Raw genomic sequence first — 18,632 nt, 5'->3', positions numbered from 1 at the left:
AACAGCTAGCGATATATAAACTTTTTTTACGATGTTGATGCACCACTAGTCCTACACTTGATCGAACAAGTTTCCATAAACAATTAATGAATGGACATCTTTGGGATAGACACGTAGAGATCAAAGTTTGTCTTTGTCTTTGCACGTAAAGGAAGAAAAGAAAAAAGCCGAGAGAGACGAGGAATTGTATAGCCAGCCCACGGGCCACGGCTCGCGGCCCATTTTCCATTTTCGTCCAGTCACAGATTACTCAGCCACGGCCCAGCTCGAGCTCCCTCTCACTTGTCCGATCCCCCGATCCCCGTCTCTCTCTCTCGCTCGCGCCGGCGGACTGTTCGAGGAGTTCGACGGCCGGCGAGATGGACCGGCGGAGGCGGCCGGAGGGCCACGCGCGCGCGGGATCGGCGGAGGCCGGCGGCGGCCAGGCAACTCCGGTACGTGCGAGCAACACAAAGGGGATGCAAGGTGTATACAGTATATGATCAATTGTTTTATACTCCGTACAATAATACCAAAATCAAATTAGGATCAAATGCCAAACCTAGTGCAAGATCCAGATTTTATTCACACATCCACAGAATAAGTGCAATTCGATTGCTCGCTCAGCCAGGTAGCTCGAAGATCTCAGAATAGGAGCACATTATCAAATCCTGCTCATGGTGCTTCAGTTCAGGCCGGATGTCCTCTACTTAATGCTGTCAATCAACTCCATTAGAGCACGGGAACCGAGGAGCATCCGGAGGTCAAAAGAGGCGTCAAAAAGCAGCAGGAGCTAGCTAGCCAAATGATCCAGCAGAAAGCTCTCGCTCATATATATTCTTGTCTCCCTGTCCCTCCCCTCCTCACTGCCCAAAAAGCTCTCCCTCTCTGAACCTTTTCCCCACTGTCTGAGAGCCAAGAGGACACAGAAATACAATACTAATAAACATTTTGTAAACTGTTGGAACTTGGAAAAACATGCATGCCATGTACTTTTATTATACACAAATGTTGTTTTCAAGTAATAAAGTATTTCTCTGGAGTAGTTACTTACTTATGTATCGTATGCATTGTATGCAGAATTGCAGATACCTCTGTGAGTGAAGCATGAACCAAGACATGCATGTCAGTCACGTGATGGGATGGGAGCGAAATCGTCAAACTAGCAGGGAATCTTGCAGGTGCTGCTGCTTAATTAACTGCCTCCTCCTCTCCTTCTTAGTCAAACAAAAACAAACTCACCCTCTCAGCCAGTGTACAATTTGGCTGCCTATTTACCAAGTTTAAATTATATTACTCTTCGGCCGGAATTACTTGTCGCCAACTTAGTACAAAGTAATTTCGGCCAGAGAGAGCACCTCATAACATTTTTTGTTCCTTTTTGTTTCAAAAAGAAAGGCAAAACCTCTTGCGTCTCAAACTATGGAGTATATATGTACACACAGTAAATGGCCAGATTTTTATTATCAACATGCAGTAAATGGATATAGAATTTCACATCCATAATTCAAATGCAATGATGTGCAATCATCTCATTAATTAGTTCTACCCCCTGATACCATGCAAAGCATCATCTCCTCCACTCCCTCACCAGCAGATGAATGAACAAACAGACAAACAAGCAAACACGCAGTACAACTAAACTTAACTTGAGCTGACAGAGAAGGTACATGGTGGTAGCTGGTACCCATTCAATTCCAGGACCTTGCATTGCATCTCATGCAGTTGTAGCTAGCTGCAGCCTGCAGGCATAGCATGACTTCAATTCAAACTACAGTAAGTACTGGTGTGCAGGTGCAGCAGTGTGCAGTTATGAGGCTCTAAATAAGTGCACAGTTGTGCTGGAGCTGCTGAAAGATGCAGGTGAGTGAGCTTCATAAGGGGGGGACAGCCACACCTGCACCGTCCATCAGTAATGCAAGCGCGGTGCACAGAAATGGGGCAAGAAACAGCAGCAGCAGCAGCAGCTCGTCTTGATCATCACTCCCTAAATTGCTCACTCCCATGCACACAGATTTTAAGGGAAATCGGCCGTTGGTGTGGAGAAGAAACATGGATCGATCAAGCTCATTTTATGATCCATCACCTGTAGATAAAATTATTATTAATTACTTTACCTACACTCCAGTCCTCATTTCTTCTTCTGATCTTGTAGGCAGATAGAAAAAAAGAAAGAAAGAGGTGAAAATCAGTAGCACAATTAATTCTAAGCGAGAACTCATGACCATGAATCATTCATATCCATGGTCTTCTTCTTCTTCCCGGCCATGATCTATCTAAAGATCAGATGTGAGCGAGCTCACATCACTGAGCAGCTGCTGGTGGGATCCTCGTCGCTGAAGTAGTTGTACGGCTCGCCGTGCGGGGCCGGTGGCGGCGCCGCCGGGTACGACGGCATCATCATCGGCTGTGGCTGTGGCCGGCCGTAACCGCCACTGTAGCCCATCATCTGCCCCGCCTGGTACCCTGCTGCGCCGCCGCCGTGGCCACCATGGCCATGGCCGCCGTTGTTCATCATCATCTGTTGCTGCTGCTGCTGCTGCTGCTGCTGCATGAGAGCCGCCATCTGCTGCTGCTGCTGGATCAGCTGCATGTACTGCTGCTGCGCGATGGGGTTCCCGGCCGCTGCCGCTGCCTGCAGCATCTCCGTGCCGCCACCGCCAGCACCATTGCCGCCGCCCTGGTAGAACGCGGTGGGCTGCGGCATGCGGCCGCCGCCGCTTCCCATGTGTCCGGGTTGCTGGCCCATCATCTGCCCCATTCCTGGAAAGCCGCCGCCACCGCCGCCGCCGCTTCCCATGTGGCCGGGGTGCTGGCCCATCTGCCCCAGAAAGCCGCCGGCACCTGCGCCGCCGCCCATCATGTTCGGAGGCCTCGGCATGGCGTGCTGCTGCTGCTGCTGCTGCGGCATGGCTCTCATTGGGCCGCCGGCCTTCTTCCCCTGGCTCGGCGCCGCTCCTCCTCCCTTGGCGTTGTTCGGCTGCCCACCACCACTGCCGCCTTGGTGCTGCCCCTTGCCACCGGCGTCTTTCTTGCCACCATTGTTCCCCTTGAACTGTGAAGCGGGCATCTCATTCCCGCCGCCTCCTTTCTTACCACCATTGCCGCCCTTCTTGTCACCGGCATGCGGCTGCGGGGCCATGTGCTTCGTCATCACCTTGGGGTCATCGTAGAGGTCGTCATCGTAGAAGCCATCGTCATCATCAAAATCCTCGTCGTCATCAAAGCCATCGAACTCATCATCGTCGAACTCGCTGCCACCGAGGTCGTCGCCGTCGTCGTCCCCCCAGCCGTCGTCCCGCGGCGGGAGGCTGAACTTGACGGACCTGGGGTCCTTGGAAGCAGCCATGGCCGCTGCCGGCGGAGGCCCATGCGCGAACGGCATCTTCCCCGCGGCGGCGGCAGCCATGAACTGTGGCGGCAGCTTCATCCCCTTCATCTGCATTTGCAGCTGCTGGAGCTGCTGCGCCGTCGGCGGTGGCGGCGCGCCCTTCATCTGCATCTGCTGATGAATCGGCTTCATCTTGGCGTCTTTGCCGCCGCCACCGCCGGACTTGTGCCCCTTGCCACCGGCATCCTTGTGGTGCTGTCCCTTACTGCCACCGCTGCCGGCTTCCTTCTGCTGGCCCTTGTTCTTCCCTCCACCGCCACCGCCGCCATCAAGCTTGAGCTTTTGGAACTGGTTGGCGGCGACAGCGGCGCCGGCTGCCCCGGGCTTGGAGCCCCAGAGCACGGCGGGCTTGCCGGCCTTGTTGAGCTTCCTGATAATGGTATCCGGATCCAGCAGCCCGGACACTGTCACCTTCCCCTGCTCCGAATCCACGCTGCTCTGGTACACACCTGCAAGCAAATCCAGCACATTAATCAATCAAATCAATTCCCCTTATCAGCAGACCAAACGAAGAAAAAAAATCGAAAGCAAAATCTCCCAATTGTTGAAACAAGAAGAATCCTGAAAGGAGTTTTGTGGGCCAGCAGAGCTGCTTATTTCGGTTTTTACTGGATCATTGGCAATGGCTGCTTTGTTAAATTTTGGGAAGACTGTTAAATTTAATCTGCAGGGAACATAATAAAACTACTGTTGATGAAATCTGGGATGCAGCTATTCTAAAATTATCTTTCAGGAGAGGTTTTAATGAGTATCTTATGCAACTTTGGAGGGAATTATCCCAACTAATTGGACGCATTTCCCTTTCTGAAGATACGAATCAGATGAGGTGTGAGCTGCACTCAAGTGGGAGTTATAAACTCTCAGTCATTGTATTCTGTAATTAACTTTAGAGGGGTTTCTCCTAGTGCAGGCCATTTGGAACATTCGTGTGCCTCCTAGAGTTCAGACCTGTTGTGGCTTCTATCACACACAACAAGATTTTCTCACTAGAGACAATCGTCTGAAGAGACAACATCTAGATGATCTGTCCTGTCTCTTTTGCTCCTCTGAATCTGAAACTACACAACACTGAAGTTTCCCCTGTCACATTGCACACATTATGTGGGATGGGATTTCTGAGACAGTGGGCAGACAGATGGGAATTAGTCTAGCGCAAATTTCAGAACTATGGCTCAATAGCAAGAAATTTTGTCTGTTCAGTATGCTGAATGCAGCTTTGTTCAATAGCAAGAAATTTCAGAAATTTTTACCCACCATCGATCTTGCTGAGCACCTTGTTGACCTTCTTGTGGCAGCCGTCGCAGTGGATGTTGACCTTGAACACGCAGGTCTGCAAGATTTGGGGATGAACACGCAGCAAGATGAGAAAACATGGTGCAAATGTCAGCAGCAGCAAGAAGAAGAACAATAAGAAGAAGTTAGAAGAAGAACTGACCTGAACCTTGAGCACCTCCTCCTTGCTCATCACTGACTCCCTTCTTTGCTCCCACAGATCTGGCTAGTGTTGGTGCACAGCACAGGCAGACACTGAGGAGAGTGAGGCCTGGAACTCAGCCTCAGCCTCAGATCAGGAGAAGAAGAAGAGGGCCAGCAACCATTGCTTGCTCCCTTCTCACACAAATCACAACAAAGGAGAAGGAGGAGAAGCTGGCTTTGGGTTTGGGGCACTGACGCAAAGAGCAAGAGTGCTCGTGACTTGCGACTTGTGACTTGTGAGAGTGTGTGTGAAAGAATGAAGGGAGCCATAAAGTACTGCTATTAATTGAGGAGGGAGAGAAAGAAGCCAGCACAGCAGCAAGCACCCCTCTTTCACTCTCTCTGAGCTCAGCTCTTTTTGAAGGTTTCTTGCTCTTTTGGAAACGGAAGCCCTTCGCTTTTTCTTTGGCCTCTGAGTAATGTATTACACAACTTGTTGCTTAGCAAAAAAAAAGAAAGGAGCTTTAACTAATTAGGCGTGTGATATTGTTCGAACTTACTCTCCGAGAGTGCATTTGTTAGACTTTGCGTATGTTCAAGGAAAAAGCAAGTAACGGTCATGTCCGCTCGGCAAAAGTTGCGGACAACTGTTCGACGATTTGTAAATTAACAACCTTATAATGCTTTACAAAAGAGTAACGCTTGCCTTGACGGTTTGTAGATTAACAACCCTCCAATGCTTTATAAAAGAGTAACGGTCGCGTCTGCTAGGCGAAAGTTGCGGACAACGGCTCGACGGTTTGTAGATTAGTAACCCTCCAATGCTTTACAAATAAGTAACGGTCGCGTCTGCCCGGCAAAAGTTGCGGACAACTGCTTGACGATTTGCATATCAGTAACCCTCCAATCCTTTACAAAAGAGTAACGGTCGCGTCCGCTCAGCAAAAGTTGCAGACAATTTTTGGACGGTTTGTTGATTAGCAACCCTCCAATGCTTTACAAAAGAGTAACGATTGCGTCTGTCCGATAAAAGTCACGGACAACTGCTCGACGGTCTGTAGATTAGTAACCCTACAATGCTTTAGAAAAGAGTAACAACCGTGTTCTCTCAGCAAAAGTTGCGGACAACTACTTCACGGTTCGTAGATTAGCAACCCTCCAATGTTTTACAAAAGAGTAACGATGGCGTTCTCTCAGCAAATGTTGCGGACAACTGCTTGGTTTGTAGATTACTACGTAGTAACCACCGATGCTTTACAAACGAGTAACGGCCCCGTCCGCTCGGCAAAAGTTGCGGACAATAGCTCACCAGTTTGTAGATTAGTAACCCTGCAATGCTTTACAAATGAGTAACGGTCGCGTCTGCCTGACAAAAGTCGCGGATAGCTGCTCGACGCGACGGTCTGTAGATTAGCAGTGCTTAGGGCTGCAAAAGTATGACCCTCAGGGTACCCTTTGATCCTTCTTGGTTCAACCAAATGAACTAAAATTTTAAAATTACACAACTTTTTGAAATAGAATTAATTGGATCTATGCCATTATAATTTCCATCGGTTGGAGATATGCCATTACAAAAACTTGACTTGAAGAAATGCCGCTCTAACTTTTTTATAACTCTATTCATGCCATTTTGTCCAATAACACGTATTATGTCTAAATACGTATAGACATAGCTCGACACGAACCGTTTTTTTTCCCATCCCAAGTCAAACAATTCTATTCCTCTTATTCCCCACACGCTCCTCATATCCCGTCCCCAACGGTGGACTCATATTACTGTTTTTTATTTTCTGTAATTTTTATAGATTTTTCTGAGAAGATTGAATTTTGGGCCAAATTTGATTTTTTTTAACTTTCATGACGCCCGGAAGACTCGAACGTACTGCTGAACGTTGTAAATAGGGGTATTATGAGTAAATACCTCTACACGTTGAAATACATGTATTTTATGAATATTCATTGGTCTTAAGTGGATAGAATGACATTGATAGAGGTATAAGAAAATTATAGTGGCATTTCTCCGAGTCAAGTTTTTTTAATGGCATATCTTCAACCGGTGAAATAGAGAGTGGCATAAATCCAATTAACTTTTTGAAAACTAGTTTATTTGTTTGAACTAAATATACGATCAAAGGGTACCCGGAGGGTGAGTACGTTGCACCTTCTACCGAGGAGTAACGGTCGCGTCCTCTGGTCAAAAGTTGCGGAGAACTCCGAAAATCCGCCCAAAATGCGAAGCGAATTTGGAAAACAAATTCGAAGCATTTTTACGCAGTCCGTCCATCACTTCGTCTGCGCTCTCACGCCACTGACGCTCCATTCCTTCCTTCCTTGTCCCCTTCCCCCACCAACTCCGCCCACCGGCGATGGACGCTTCCGACCGCCGCCTCCGCGCCGTCTCCGCCCACCTCCGGCCGCCCGCGACCTTCGCCCCCCTCCGCAGCGGCAGCGACCTCGCCGCCAGTCCCACCGCAGGGGAGTACGCCCACGGTACGCCTCCCCCTTTCTCCCTGTCTTCTCCTACCATACCCTGCGCCGCCGTTGACCTCGTCCGCATACCCCCAATCAAGCACAGCAGAGCAGAGAAGAGGAGCACCGCGCCCCAAATTTGGAACTTTCCCGTTCCCAAGGTTAATTTCGCTGCCTCGATAATTACTACACGCTGACAGCACGCAGTTGCCGATCGATGAATCAGCCTACTACCCACGCCACGAATTTTCAGACACTGTACACCTGCAACCTCGAACTTTTGAACCCACACACGCACTTTCGGATTCCAAAAGATCCAGGCAGCTCTCGTTGCTTTGATTCTTCTATGTAGTGTGTGACCCCCAAAATGTGGTCGCGGCGGAATTGGCGTAGTAGTAGCAGCTCAGCACATGCCTTATGCTGTTACTACATGTTCTTACCAGAGCCCATACCAGTAACATCCAGGCACACACAGACAGAATGCCTAATCTCACTGGAATCGACCAAACATATGGTCTCTCTTAGTTTCAGCTGTGCATGCATGTTGAGTTACATCCGAACATGCTGGAGAGGAAAACTTTCCTTTGTTTGAAGTATAGCTTATTGCCTTATTTAGAACAAACTATCGCCAGCAACTCACTTTACTTGGTTTCTTCAGTGCTGGGATACAGTGTTGTTCTCCCTGAGAAGTTGCAAACTGGGAAGTGGAATGTTTACCGGTAAGTTATTTATCTATATGTCATGCCACATTTTGCTTTTGTTGGAGGTAACGATCACTGTTCTCATCTTGCAGATCTGCACAGTCACCTATAACACTAGTAAATAAACCCCTGGATAATCCAGACATTGGAACGCTGCATGATAATTTTGTGTAAGAATCCTCACCATTCTCTCCCGAGCAGTGGTTGGTCAAATATTTCAATCATGATCAATGTTTTTAAGTACACACTTAATGTTAGTACTGTAATAGTCTCTCATGTATAATGCGCTGTTGCATTTTTTACACAGGTATGCAGTTGAGACTTTCAGAGATTGTACATACCTAGGTACACGAGTCCAAGCAGATGGAACTGTTGGAGAGTAAGGATTGATTAGCTGATACATGCCTTAGAACTGCTTTCGATGTTGCACTGTTTATCTTAATCCTTAAGTGATATAACTTGCAGCTACAAATGGATGACGTATGGAGAAGCTAGTACGAGCAGGACTGCAATAGGTTCTGGTCTTATTTATCATGGAATACCTGAGGTGAGTTGTCACGTCTCAAAAAGTACTTGATTTTTTATTTCTGGTCATTAATAAACAGATGTCTTGCTGCACATTAATATCTTAAAATATCACTTGCATTTCCTATGGTGAATTTGAGTCAACTTCTTTTAAATATTCTTTAATCTGAATCAGGGTGCAAGCGTTGGTCTGTATTTTATAAACAGACCTGAGTGGATCATAGCTGATCATGCTTGTTCTGCATACTCATATGTTTCTGTGCCACTTTATGATACTCTTGGTATGTTCACACTGCAGAATGATCATGGTTCTCTTTTAAATGATTTGGTGACAGATTTTTGTGTATTGTACTTTCTGCAGGGCCAGATGCAGTTCAGTTCATCGTAAACCATGCGACAGTAGAAGCTATTTTCTGTGTTCCTCAAACACTAAGCACTGTGAGATTTAATCCCTTATGCTAACCTAGACCATTGCTAGTTCCTACAATACATTAGAATAGCAGCGATAGGCTGATAGCACTGAATGACCAGTAACATTGTCATACTGGCCCCTGATTGGTAAGGCTCACAACTGACCACTATTTTCCTGGTAAATCAAACTTGAGTACTGCTTTTGGTGTTGATATTATGATTATTATCCTACTGAGGGTGCTTCAGAGTACCAAAAGGGCTTATAGTGCATACTGCATGCATGTCAAATACTGTTGGTTCTGGACCATATATATACGCATGATTGATGTGGTGGGTACTGTGATCCGATCTTGCAGTAGGTTTGTCATTTGATCCTAATTTGATTTTGTTATGATTATATAAATCACTTGGTCATATTATATACACCTTGCATTCCCTTTGCATCGCATCACGGCATAATCCCATAAGGAAGTGCAATTGAATTGAAACCTATCGTTTACTTATATTTATCTGTTCATTGCAGCTTTTAAGCTTTATAACTCAAATGCCTTGTGTTCGCCTTATAGTGGTAAGTGTGGATCAGTTGATTATTTATGCAATTTGAAGAAGTCATGATTTTTGAAAACTTTTGCCGTTCTAATTTTTTCTGTATAAATGTATAGGTAGTTGGTGGAATCGATGAGAACATGCCATCTGCATCTGCAATTACTGGAGTCGAAATTATAACCTACTCCAGGCTACACAACCAGGTGTGCTTGCTTAATAATTATTTAGTCTTGCTCTAAAACCCCTATTTATCATGGTATGTTCTTCGCATTATTTAGAAAGTGCATCACCATACAGGTTGCTTGTCATAAACTATTGTCACAAAATTATGCCATTTAAACTAGTTGGTAAATTGTTTGTCCTTTAAATTAGGCAGTTTGTCCTATAAATTAGGAAGGTACTCCTTAACTTGAACCTTGAGACAATTAGAGATAAGATCTAGGGTTTTTTAACTTGTTTGTATCGTCAGGCCTCTGTATAAAGAGATCCTCTATGAGCAGGCAACAATTTAATCCTCCCCCAAACTCTAGTGTACCTGTTTCTGTGTTTGGTCTGTGCTTCTTGGTCTATTTCTTTTGGCAATAAATAGTATGCTGTACTGTTTCCTAACAAAAAGAGAAGACCCTCTACTGAGAAATTAATAAAGCAAGAAAATAGAAGAACATATCTTCTACCTTGCCTCCTGGGATGACAGCCATTCCCTACCTCTCTCTAAAACCCTACTCCATAACAAATGTGTATCCAATATACATTATCTTTAGTTGTTTCAATTTTCGACTAGATGGAAGTACCACTTCTAGTTTGCTGCCCATTCCTATTAGTTCGCTCCTCTTTTCTATTGAATTTCCTTTTATTTTTAACTCAGGGACATACAAGTCCGCAACCCTTTAGGCCTCCAAAACCTGAAGATGTTGCCACTATCTGCTACACCAGTGGAACTACTGGCACACCAAAGGTAAGACACTAATCCCTCTAATTATTCTCTGCTCCATCAGCAGGTTCTCTTACCCTTGCCTTTCAAACCTATAAAGCTAGATGCCAATCTTTTTCTCAGGGAGCTGTTCTTTCTCATGCGAACTTAATTGCAAATGTAGCAGGATCAAGCTTGGTCATTAAGTTTTACCCCTCTGATGTGTGAGATTCTGAATTTTATTTATAAACATTCCTGTTCTTCATAGCTTACTCAGTTTACACTTTACGCTAGCTCTTAATATTTCTGGCATACTTGTCTATCATTCTCTTCAGGTACATCTCATATCTACCTTTGGCACACATTTACGAGAGAGTTAACCAAATTTGGCTGCTTCAACGCGGTGTTGCCATTGGGTTCTACCAAGGGGTATGTGTCTATGTTGGATGATATATTTAATTCTTATTGTCCTTTATATAGAACAATATGGATTTCTATTCATAAAATCAATAGATAATATCAGAATGTTTGTTCTTCTGTAAGTTATTGCTGGATATAGGTGGAATATTGAATGTTTCACATTTGAGTTGTTTCTAGATGGGACTTTGGATTGTTTCTTGACAATTCTGTCAGTCATTCGAAGATTAATCTAACACCAATAATGAGTCGTCAAGATAATATTATAGTTACCTGCTACCACAACCACCTCAGTGTTTGCACAAATCTTATTTTTCACCTTTGCTGCCATGTGCTAGTAATCATGAGAGGTTGGGGGTTGAGGACGTGAGGCTCGGGTTTGAGCACCTTGGTACTGGGGCTGTGGAAGAACAGCTCCCTTTTCTTGGGTTTATTCCTTGATAACCAAATATGAAGACTGCAGCTTTATATATTATCTGGTCTAACAAAAGAGATATAAACTGAATTAATGCAGCGATTCTTATCCATATAACTAACATGACTTCGGAAATAAATAAAGCAACAAATCTTAGAGACAAAAGGCTTATGTCTAAACCTAGAGTGGTCTGGTCCCCCCCTCCTTGGGCTTGTGGTGCCGACTGTAGTGCTGGTCCCACATGACAGTTGCACTGTGGCATCAATGCAACCATCACATGGCTACCGCAGGGCTGACTTCCCTTGTTTGCATAACTCAACCGAATCCATATAAGGTTTATCCCTGTCTGTTTACCAATCTATAAGAAGTGAGCACTTTCTGTAGCATTTACAGATACACATATTTAGTTCTTTACTGCCATGCTAATCTTTCACACCTTCAACTATTAAATATTTTCATCATTTTTAATGAGTAATTTCCATCAATTTCCAGGATAATTTGAAGCTGATGGATGATCTTGCTACTCTAAGACCAACAATATTTGCAAGCGTTCCCCGGTTATATAACAGAATTTATGCCGCGTAATATATCTATACAAATAATTAGACATTTTTGTCTTTGGTGGGGATAATGGCTAGTCGTATCTTTGTGATGTGAGGTTATTGTCCTTCCATCCCGTGTTTGACCTGTTAAACCAACTAGTTGCTTCTTTATGTAGAATTACAAATGCTGTGAAGGAATCTGGTGGTATGAAAGAACGGTTATTTAATGTTGCATATCATGCCAAGAGGCAAGCTATTATTAATGGTAAGGAATCATTTAGCAGTTCTTTTTTTTTCTAAATATATAGGTTACATCCCTTTCTGTCCAAACAATGTCTAGATGGCATGGGTGTAATGATTGTGTGATTGCTAACTAGAAATATGAAAGGTGTAGGTGGCCATTTTGACACTCATGTATATTGATCTTTCATATAGGTCAGTGTTTCTAAAATAAAATGGTCCACTTGCGCCGAAAATAAAAACTGTAAGCTGTTCAGAGTTTCTTAACAGATGGCACATAGTCGGTTAGTTTTACTTCTGTTGACTACAACTTGTAACATCTGACTTAGCCAAGAAATTTGATTATACTGACTTCGACAGTCTTATCATCTATATATTTTTGGAGTGTCTGGAAGGAGAGGAATCGCCGGATTTGTCAGCACCAAGACAAGGATGAGGATGCGGTCGCTTTTTCTTGTTATGAGGAGTATCGGGTGTTCAAGATGGCCACTAGGCCATCAGTTGTAGGCGCGCCGGATTTGAGCGTGTAGTCCGTTGTAATGGGGGGGTTTCTTTCTAGCTTTGACCCCTTTTCCCAAAGCTACTTGTACTCTTTCTCTTCTTAATTGAATGGCAGAGCTCCTGCCATTTTCCTCAAAAAAAAAAAATCCAACTATATGACATCATTTGGTTGGATTTTTTTACCACCAATATGTATAATAACATTTCTTGTTACTCTTTATGTTATTATAGGACGAAATCCATCACCTATGTGGGATAAGTTGGTATTTAACAAAATAAAAGCAAGGCTTGGTGGACGAGTAAGACTTATGTCTTCAGGTGCTTCTCCATTGTCGCCAGATGTAATGGAATTCCTGAGGATGTAAGCTAACTAACTTTGTGCTCCCTTCGTGCAGCATTATTATCATATGGAACTTGGCTTTTTAATCATAATACTTATTTCATAGATGCTTCGGTGGTGAAATTCTTGAAGGTTATGGAATGACAGAAACATCTTGTGTCATTAGCACAATGGATGTTGGTGATAAATCCATTGGTCATGTTGGATCTCCAAATCCTGCTTGTGGTAAGCTCCATTTCGCAGGAACAGAATCTACGTGGCTAAATTCGTGCTTGTGTTGATAATTTCTCATGAGTCAACTTGATGTAGGGTTGCAAGTGGGATCCCACCTAAGTCCCACTTCTAGTTCAATTGAACTAGAAGTGGGACTTAGGTGGAATCCCACTTGCAACCCTAACTTGATGTAGTAATAAATTAATAATAATATTAAATGGAGAAGCAAACGTGAAGTTATGATGCATGTGCATTTGCATGGGTTAGATTACTTTGGTATGCATTTTCTCTTAATAATTAATATATTTAATACCGGTGGTATTTACACAACAGATGTTACTGAAAAATATTGCATGGATGAAACTTGTCCCCTAGTAATCTTAATTTTACAGTCTATGTTTGACATTTGTTTTGTGAGTTACTTTCAAGTTTCTCAATTAGTTTGATGCTGCCAGTAACCAAGATACAATGATGCACGTTGGTTAGACCATGTTCGTGGAAATAAAATCATGTCATTTCATTGTGAAAGATGTCAATTTTCTATTCTTGCAACCAACGAAACTGTGGTCCAAAATTGAAGTTGTAATATTTCTACAAATTTTTCACATGCCTAATGATGGAAATCCTGTTTGTATTTTCAGAGGTTAAACTCGTGGATGTCCCAGAAATGAACTACACATCTGAAGATCAACCATATCCTCGTGGAGAAATTTGTGTCCGGGGACCTACAATATTCCTTGGTTACTATAAAGATGAAATTCAAACGTAACATGATATCTTCTCACTTCTATTTGTTCTTAAAAAGAAGAAGAAATTTTGTAAAATTATCAACTATAATAAGATTGAATAAGTGTGTTCTGTTACCTGCAGACGGGAGGTCATTGATGAGGATGGTTGGTTGCATACTGGGGACATAGGTTTGTGGCTGCCTGGAGGCCGCCTAAAGATTATAGATAGGTAAAACTTAAAGATACACTATGTATTTCCCTGAAGCTTTTCTTTTGTGACCAAGATGACAATGGTGTGGTTTGTGCTTTCAATTTATACTGCTATATCTATTGCACCTTATATGTCCGTTGCTTTTATACTCTCCGTATGGAACATCAATCATAATAATTCCATAAGTCTTTGCAAAGGCTGAAATGGAATGAATCCACTATCTAGCACAGTTTCAAGCTTATCCTTAGAATACATGATAAACATAGGATAAGCTAGCTAGCCCATTTCATCTAATATATTTTCCCTGGACTCTCTTTGGTGTAATAGTTCATTGGCTTCTCTTCCTAAATTACTAATTTTCATATATGCTCCTGCGTTAAGGAAAAAGAACATTTTCAAGCTAGCTCAAGGAGAATACATAGCTCCGGAGAAGATCGAGAACGTCTATGCTAAGTGCAAGTACATTGCCCAGTGCTTTGTATATGGTAATGTCATCATTAGTTTTCTGTTTACTGTACTATCATTTTTGGCCAATCATATTCTGAATATGTTGATTTCGATGCAGGTGATAGCTTAAATTCTTCTCTAGTTGCCATTATAGCAGTTGAGCCAGATGTGTTGAAGGCTTGGGCTGTATCAGAAGGTATCCAGGTAATATTTCTTTGATTGTCGCATGTCTGACCTTTTCTTCATCTCTTAAAAACACATAACAAGAAGAATCCTTACTAGAAAACATCTATTCTATTTGCAAGCGCCGACCAGCTATATATTTTTTCTACTCTATGGTTGGATCATGAATACACGAATAAGAGTCTTGTCTTCGTATTTATATTGCCCGGATTATGCTCTAATTTGTCCTTGCTAACCTGTAGTGTGAGGATTTAAGACAGCTCTGTGCTGATCCTAGAGCAAAAGCTGCCGTGCTGGCTGACATGGATTCTATTGGGAAGGAAGCACAGGTTTCTATTTAACTCTTGAGTTCCATGCTCTCTCCATAAATTCTCTATTCTACACACGATCGAATGATTCCTGCTGATACTTCTATGATTTTTTTTGCATCAGCTAAGAGGTTTTGAGTTTGTCAAAGCCGTTGCTCTCATCGCTGAACCATTCACACTGGAGAACGGTCTCCTCACCCCAACATTCAAGGTAGGCCCTTTTTCTGCGGGGGTCAAGATAGGCCCATTGATTTTCTGTTGGAGGGGCTTGAAATACACGAATGCTGACACTTCTTTTCGGTACTTCTGTAGGTCAAAAGACCACAAGCGAAAGCGTATTTTGCAAAAGAAATCTCAGATATGTATGCACAGCTGCATGATGCAGAATCAGGCAGGGCCAAGTTGTAAATACTCGAGCAATGATCAGAAGAAACAATTGATCAAGACAGTAGATTAAGTTTCAAATTGTTCACACCGCGCACACCATGAAATAAGGGCCTGGCTTCTACTGACACGGTAAACAATTGTGATGATGATTCTTGAAATTCTTGAACCTCTCCTCCCACGTCCAGGAACCAAAACTTAATTTTGGTTATCATGTGATAAAGTATAACTGCACGCCCCTGCATATGCATTTCCTGAGCTTGTTTTTATATGATGTATACATGTAATCCCTGACCTTGTAAAGATGCTCACAAGAATTATTTGTTGTCCTAAAGAATTATATATCTCTACAGGAAGACACTTTGTAGCAGTCTTGATATACTCTCTTTGTAACATTATGATACAGGTAAAATCTGGAATTAAGCTACTATGTATGGATTGTATATCACAAGTGCACTTTTACTATGCTATAACAGTTATATACTTGTGCTGTCTCCACAGTGTGAAGAATATCTCAAACATGCAAGATGGATGCAAATGCCCAAATAGTTACCAACACCGTTGGACTACAAAATATAAAAAAATCACTGAAGTACAAAATAAAGATAATAATAAAAATCCCACATAGATAAGTAGCAAATGCATATAGTTTCATTGTCATATCAAGCAAAATGCGAGAAAGGGCAACATAGCCATCGATCAATGACATCAAAGCCCTATAATAAAGGTATATAGCAACAAGAAATTGGTTTACTTCCTAAAACGTCTTCCCCATAAACTAATTAAAATCCACCTGTGTATTACAGGATTCACATGATTTGACACACAAGAGACAACAGCGGACAACTAGGTTATCACCGCCGCGGTAATTAAAACTCACCATATCCATAGTACTCTTATGCTGCCCTTCTCCCCCATGTTGGCACACATGCGACGCCATTCTTGCATCTTTGCCACCATTGTTGCCATTTACCAAGAAAACAAGATCACCTCTAGTATCATCACCAGATGGTGCTTCATGAGAGAGTGGCTCCTGTTCTTGAAGCACGGTGTCTGGGCATCCAAACATGTCTTCCAAAGTTCCTGTTTTCTGTGCTGCAGATTGCTGGTAGAGATGATGACCATGCCAACAAGTATACTCATTGACTTGGGAGGATATTTGATTTTGACCCCACATCGACTGCTGCCCCTGATTGCGGTCTAGCTGCTGCATGTAGTATTCAATGTTCATCTCTTCTAGCAGCAAAGCTTGGTAACCATGCTGATCTTGAGGCATCATCAATGGCGGCTCTAACGCGCCGAATCCGTTGTATGCTAATGTGTCCTCTTCTTCTGTAGCAACATCAACAAGCGGGTAATCATGGTGATCTCCATCTAGGTATCCTTCTAGCGGGTCAGCGCCGAACGCCACGGCGTGTTCTTCTTGCAAGGAAGCTTGGGGGTGGTAATATTGCCTGTGCTCCAACAATGGCAGCAGCGGCTCCAGCTCCATGGGGAACTCTTCGTCTTCATCTTCTTCTTGCAAAGCAGCTAGATGGTACTGATCATAGTATTGCCCGTGCTCCGACAATGGGGGCGGCAGCGGGTCAGAGTAGTAAGCCGTGGTCTCTTCCTGCTCCGGCTGCTGCTGGGACTGGGACTGGGACTGGCTGCTACCACTGGCTGCAGCCTCCTCCTTCTTCCTCTTGGGCAGCAGCTCCTTTGCCGGCCTCTTGCGTCTCTTGCCATTGCAGTGTACCTTTTCTTGAATCGTGCACAGGACGAACTGATCCATCTGCATCCATTAATCAGCAAGCCAAATCATATATGCTACTCCCTCTGATCCACAATAAGTGCCGGAGATTTGGTATGAATTTGTCATAACTTTGTACTGAATCCCCGACACTTGTTATGGATCGAAGGAAGTATTTTCCACCACATCATACAAATGATCAAAGCATGAACTTTCTTCAAATACTACTAATGTACCTGGTCTGTGCCATCCAAGAGGTACTCATGCATGCTCCAGTTGCCGACGTCGCCTCCGACATGGTAGGTGAGGAGCTTCTTGGTCCCGACGACCACCCCCGCCGGGCCCGAGCCCCGGCGGACGGTAGTCCGGGACCCCGTGGCCTTCCAGGTCGCGTCCACGTCGTGCAGCTTCCGCCGCGGCTCGCCTGCCTTGTTCGTCGTCGACTGCTCCCACTTGGTGAAGAAGTACCACCTATCCGTCCCATACGCCTTTCGCGCCTCTACAGTTAACCGTGTCACGTCAAATCAAAACCGATCATCATTAACATTCCGTCTATCGATCTATTAATTCGACCGATCAGCATGGATGAACTAATTCGTCACAAAACATGCATTTATAATTAACTAGAATCAACAAACTCGTCGATCCAGAAAAAGCTTAAATCAAGAAAAACCCCTAGTAATTACCTAGGATCGATCAACAAACTAGTCGTTGGGTGGGTATATACAGATCAATCTGTCTCGCTTAATTTGGAGATCGATCGAATTCATTCATGCATTCAGACAAATCAAAAGACGCACGGACGCTAAATAGATCATTCTGGCTAACTTAGCTAGCTGATCATCCAATTACCAGTATAATCGATTCGATTAATTAAGCTGATCATCATCTGGGCTGGATGGATGCTTACCGACGAGCTTGTCGGGCTCCCAGTTGAGGATTGGGACCTCGAAGAAGACGACCTCAAGCGGCAGCTTCCGGCCGTCGATCTTGCCACGGAGGAACACATCCATCAGCTCCAGATCAGACGGCACGAACCGGAACCCCGGCGGGAACCTCAGCTGAGGCACTACCTCATGCTTCTCCTTCTCCTTCTTCTTCTTCTCCTCCTCCCCGCCGCCATCGACGACGGCGACGATCAGCTGCTGCTGCTGCTCCTGATGTTCATCATGGCCGCCGGCGCCGGCGACCTGATGATGAAGCTCCTCGAGGTGCACCATGGAGCTATGGAGATCGGTTGATTGTGGGATGTGGAAGAGATGGGCTCGGTTTATGGCAAGGGGTTAGCTTAAGCTAAGCTGGCTAGAGAATTATGTCTGAAATTAAGAGGAAGCTAGCTAAGGCAGGCAGATTAATAATTCCGTTAATTAACTGCTTGTAATGACGCGTGCTCTGAGGGAGAGTTGTAGGAGTAGTAAAGTTGGGTATCGGGTTAGTTACTTGTTGTCGTACGGATAGAGTTGTACGGATGGGACAGCCGTCTGATGGTTTCTTCCTCCGCAAGCTTTTTGCACTGACGACGTGTTATCTATCCTCATCGACATTAATCTTAAGGAAAAAAAATCATTGCGACTTTTTAAAGGAGGCCGTTCACGGATTCTTTTTTTTTCCCAAAAATTGTTT

At 44.0% G+C, this 18,632-nt stretch overlaps 3 protein-coding genes across 3 annotated transcripts; 1 reads left to right on the top strand and 2 right to left on the bottom strand.

Moving 5' to 3' along the window:
* Positions 1–1,607: 1,607 nt before the first annotated feature.
* LOC100837109 (heavy metal-associated isoprenylated plant protein 33) lies at positions 1,608–5,185 on the bottom strand. Its single transcript, XM_003576312.4, has 3 exons — positions 4,806–5,185; positions 4,625–4,700; positions 1,608–3,819 (listed from the first exon to the last, which is right to left on the bottom strand). The coding sequence occupies exons 1-3, from the start codon at positions 4,833–4,835 to the stop codon at positions 2,279–2,281; spliced, it is 1,647 nt and encodes a 548-aa protein (XP_003576360.1). The 5' UTR covers positions 4,836–5,185; the 3' UTR covers positions 1,608–2,278.
* A 1,882-nt stretch (positions 5,186–7,067) lies between these two features.
* On the top strand, positions 7,068–15,722 carry LOC100843603 (long chain acyl-CoA synthetase 6, peroxisomal). Its single transcript, XM_003577842.4, has 23 exons — positions 7,068–7,276; positions 7,914–7,974; positions 8,049–8,126; positions 8,264–8,335; positions 8,422–8,503; positions 8,657–8,762; positions 8,843–8,919; positions 9,416–9,460; positions 9,555–9,641; positions 10,304–10,393; positions 10,493–10,572; positions 10,684–10,777; positions 11,673–11,761; positions 11,899–11,987; positions 12,695–12,824; positions 12,910–13,028; positions 13,658–13,781; positions 13,887–13,973; positions 14,337–14,440; positions 14,521–14,606; positions 14,828–14,914; positions 15,018–15,104; positions 15,206–15,722. Exons 1-23 carry the CDS (start codon positions 7,153–7,155, stop codon positions 15,299–15,301), a joined length of 2,094 nt encoding a protein of 697 aa, XP_003577890.1. The 5' UTR covers positions 7,068–7,152; the 3' UTR covers positions 15,302–15,722.
* Positions 15,651–18,271, bottom strand: LOC104585076 (NAC domain-containing protein 13). Its single transcript, XM_024463176.1, has 3 exons — positions 17,920–18,271; positions 17,246–17,508; positions 15,651–17,051 (listed from the first exon to the last, which is right to left on the bottom strand). Exons 1-3 carry the CDS (start codon positions 18,227–18,229, stop codon positions 16,056–16,058), a joined length of 1,569 nt encoding a protein of 522 aa, XP_024318944.1. The 5' UTR covers positions 18,230–18,271; the 3' UTR covers positions 15,651–16,055.
* Between the last annotated feature and the right edge of the window lie 361 nt (positions 18,272–18,632).

Source organism: Brachypodium distachyon, chromosome 4 (genome assembly GCF_000005505.3).
Source record: "Brachypodium distachyon strain Bd21 chromosome 4, Brachypodium_distachyon_v3.0, whole genome shotgun sequence".
NCBI lineage: Eukaryota > Viridiplantae > Streptophyta > Magnoliopsida > Poales > Poaceae > Brachypodium > Brachypodium distachyon.
This window is presented reverse-complemented; position numbering and strand designations above follow the sequence as displayed.

Bases quoted from the DNA above. Each gene is read 5' to 3' on its own strand.
- LOC100837109 (XM_003576312.4), bottom strand. From the start codon at position 4,835: ATGAGCAAGGAGGAGGTGCTCAAGGTTCAG. The intron at 4,701-4,805 runs GTCAGTTCTTCT...CAAATCTTGCAG, and splicing joins AGGAGGTGCTCAAGGTTCAG to ACCTGCGTGTTCAAGGTCAA. The intron at 3,820-4,624 runs GTGGGTAAAAAT...ATTTGCTTGCAG, and splicing joins GGTGCTCAGCAAGATCGATG to GTGTGTACCAGAGCAGCGTG.
- LOC104585076 (XM_024463176.1), bottom strand. From the start codon at position 18,229: ATGGTGCACCTCGAGGAGCTTCATCATCAGGTCGCCGGCGCCGGCGGC. The intron at 17,509-17,919 runs GTAAGCATCCAT...GGTTAACTGTAG, and splicing joins GGAGCCCGACAAGCTCGTCG to AGGCGCGAAAGGCGTATGGG. The intron at 17,052-17,245 runs GTACATTAGTAG...TAATGGATGCAG, and splicing joins TCTTGGATGGCACAGACCAG to ATGGATCAGTTCGTCCTGTG.
- LOC100843603 (XM_003577842.4), top strand. From the start codon at position 7,153: ATGGACGCTTCCGACCGCCGCCTCCGCGCCGTCTCCGCCCACCTCCGG. The intron at 8,127-8,263 runs GTAAGAATCCTC...TTTTTTACACAG, and splicing joins ACGCTGCATGATAATTTTGT to GTATGCAGTTGAGACTTTCA. The intron at 15,105-15,205 runs GTAGGCCCTTTT...GTACTTCTGTAG, and splicing joins TCCTCACCCCAACATTCAAG to GTCAAAAGACCACAAGCGAA.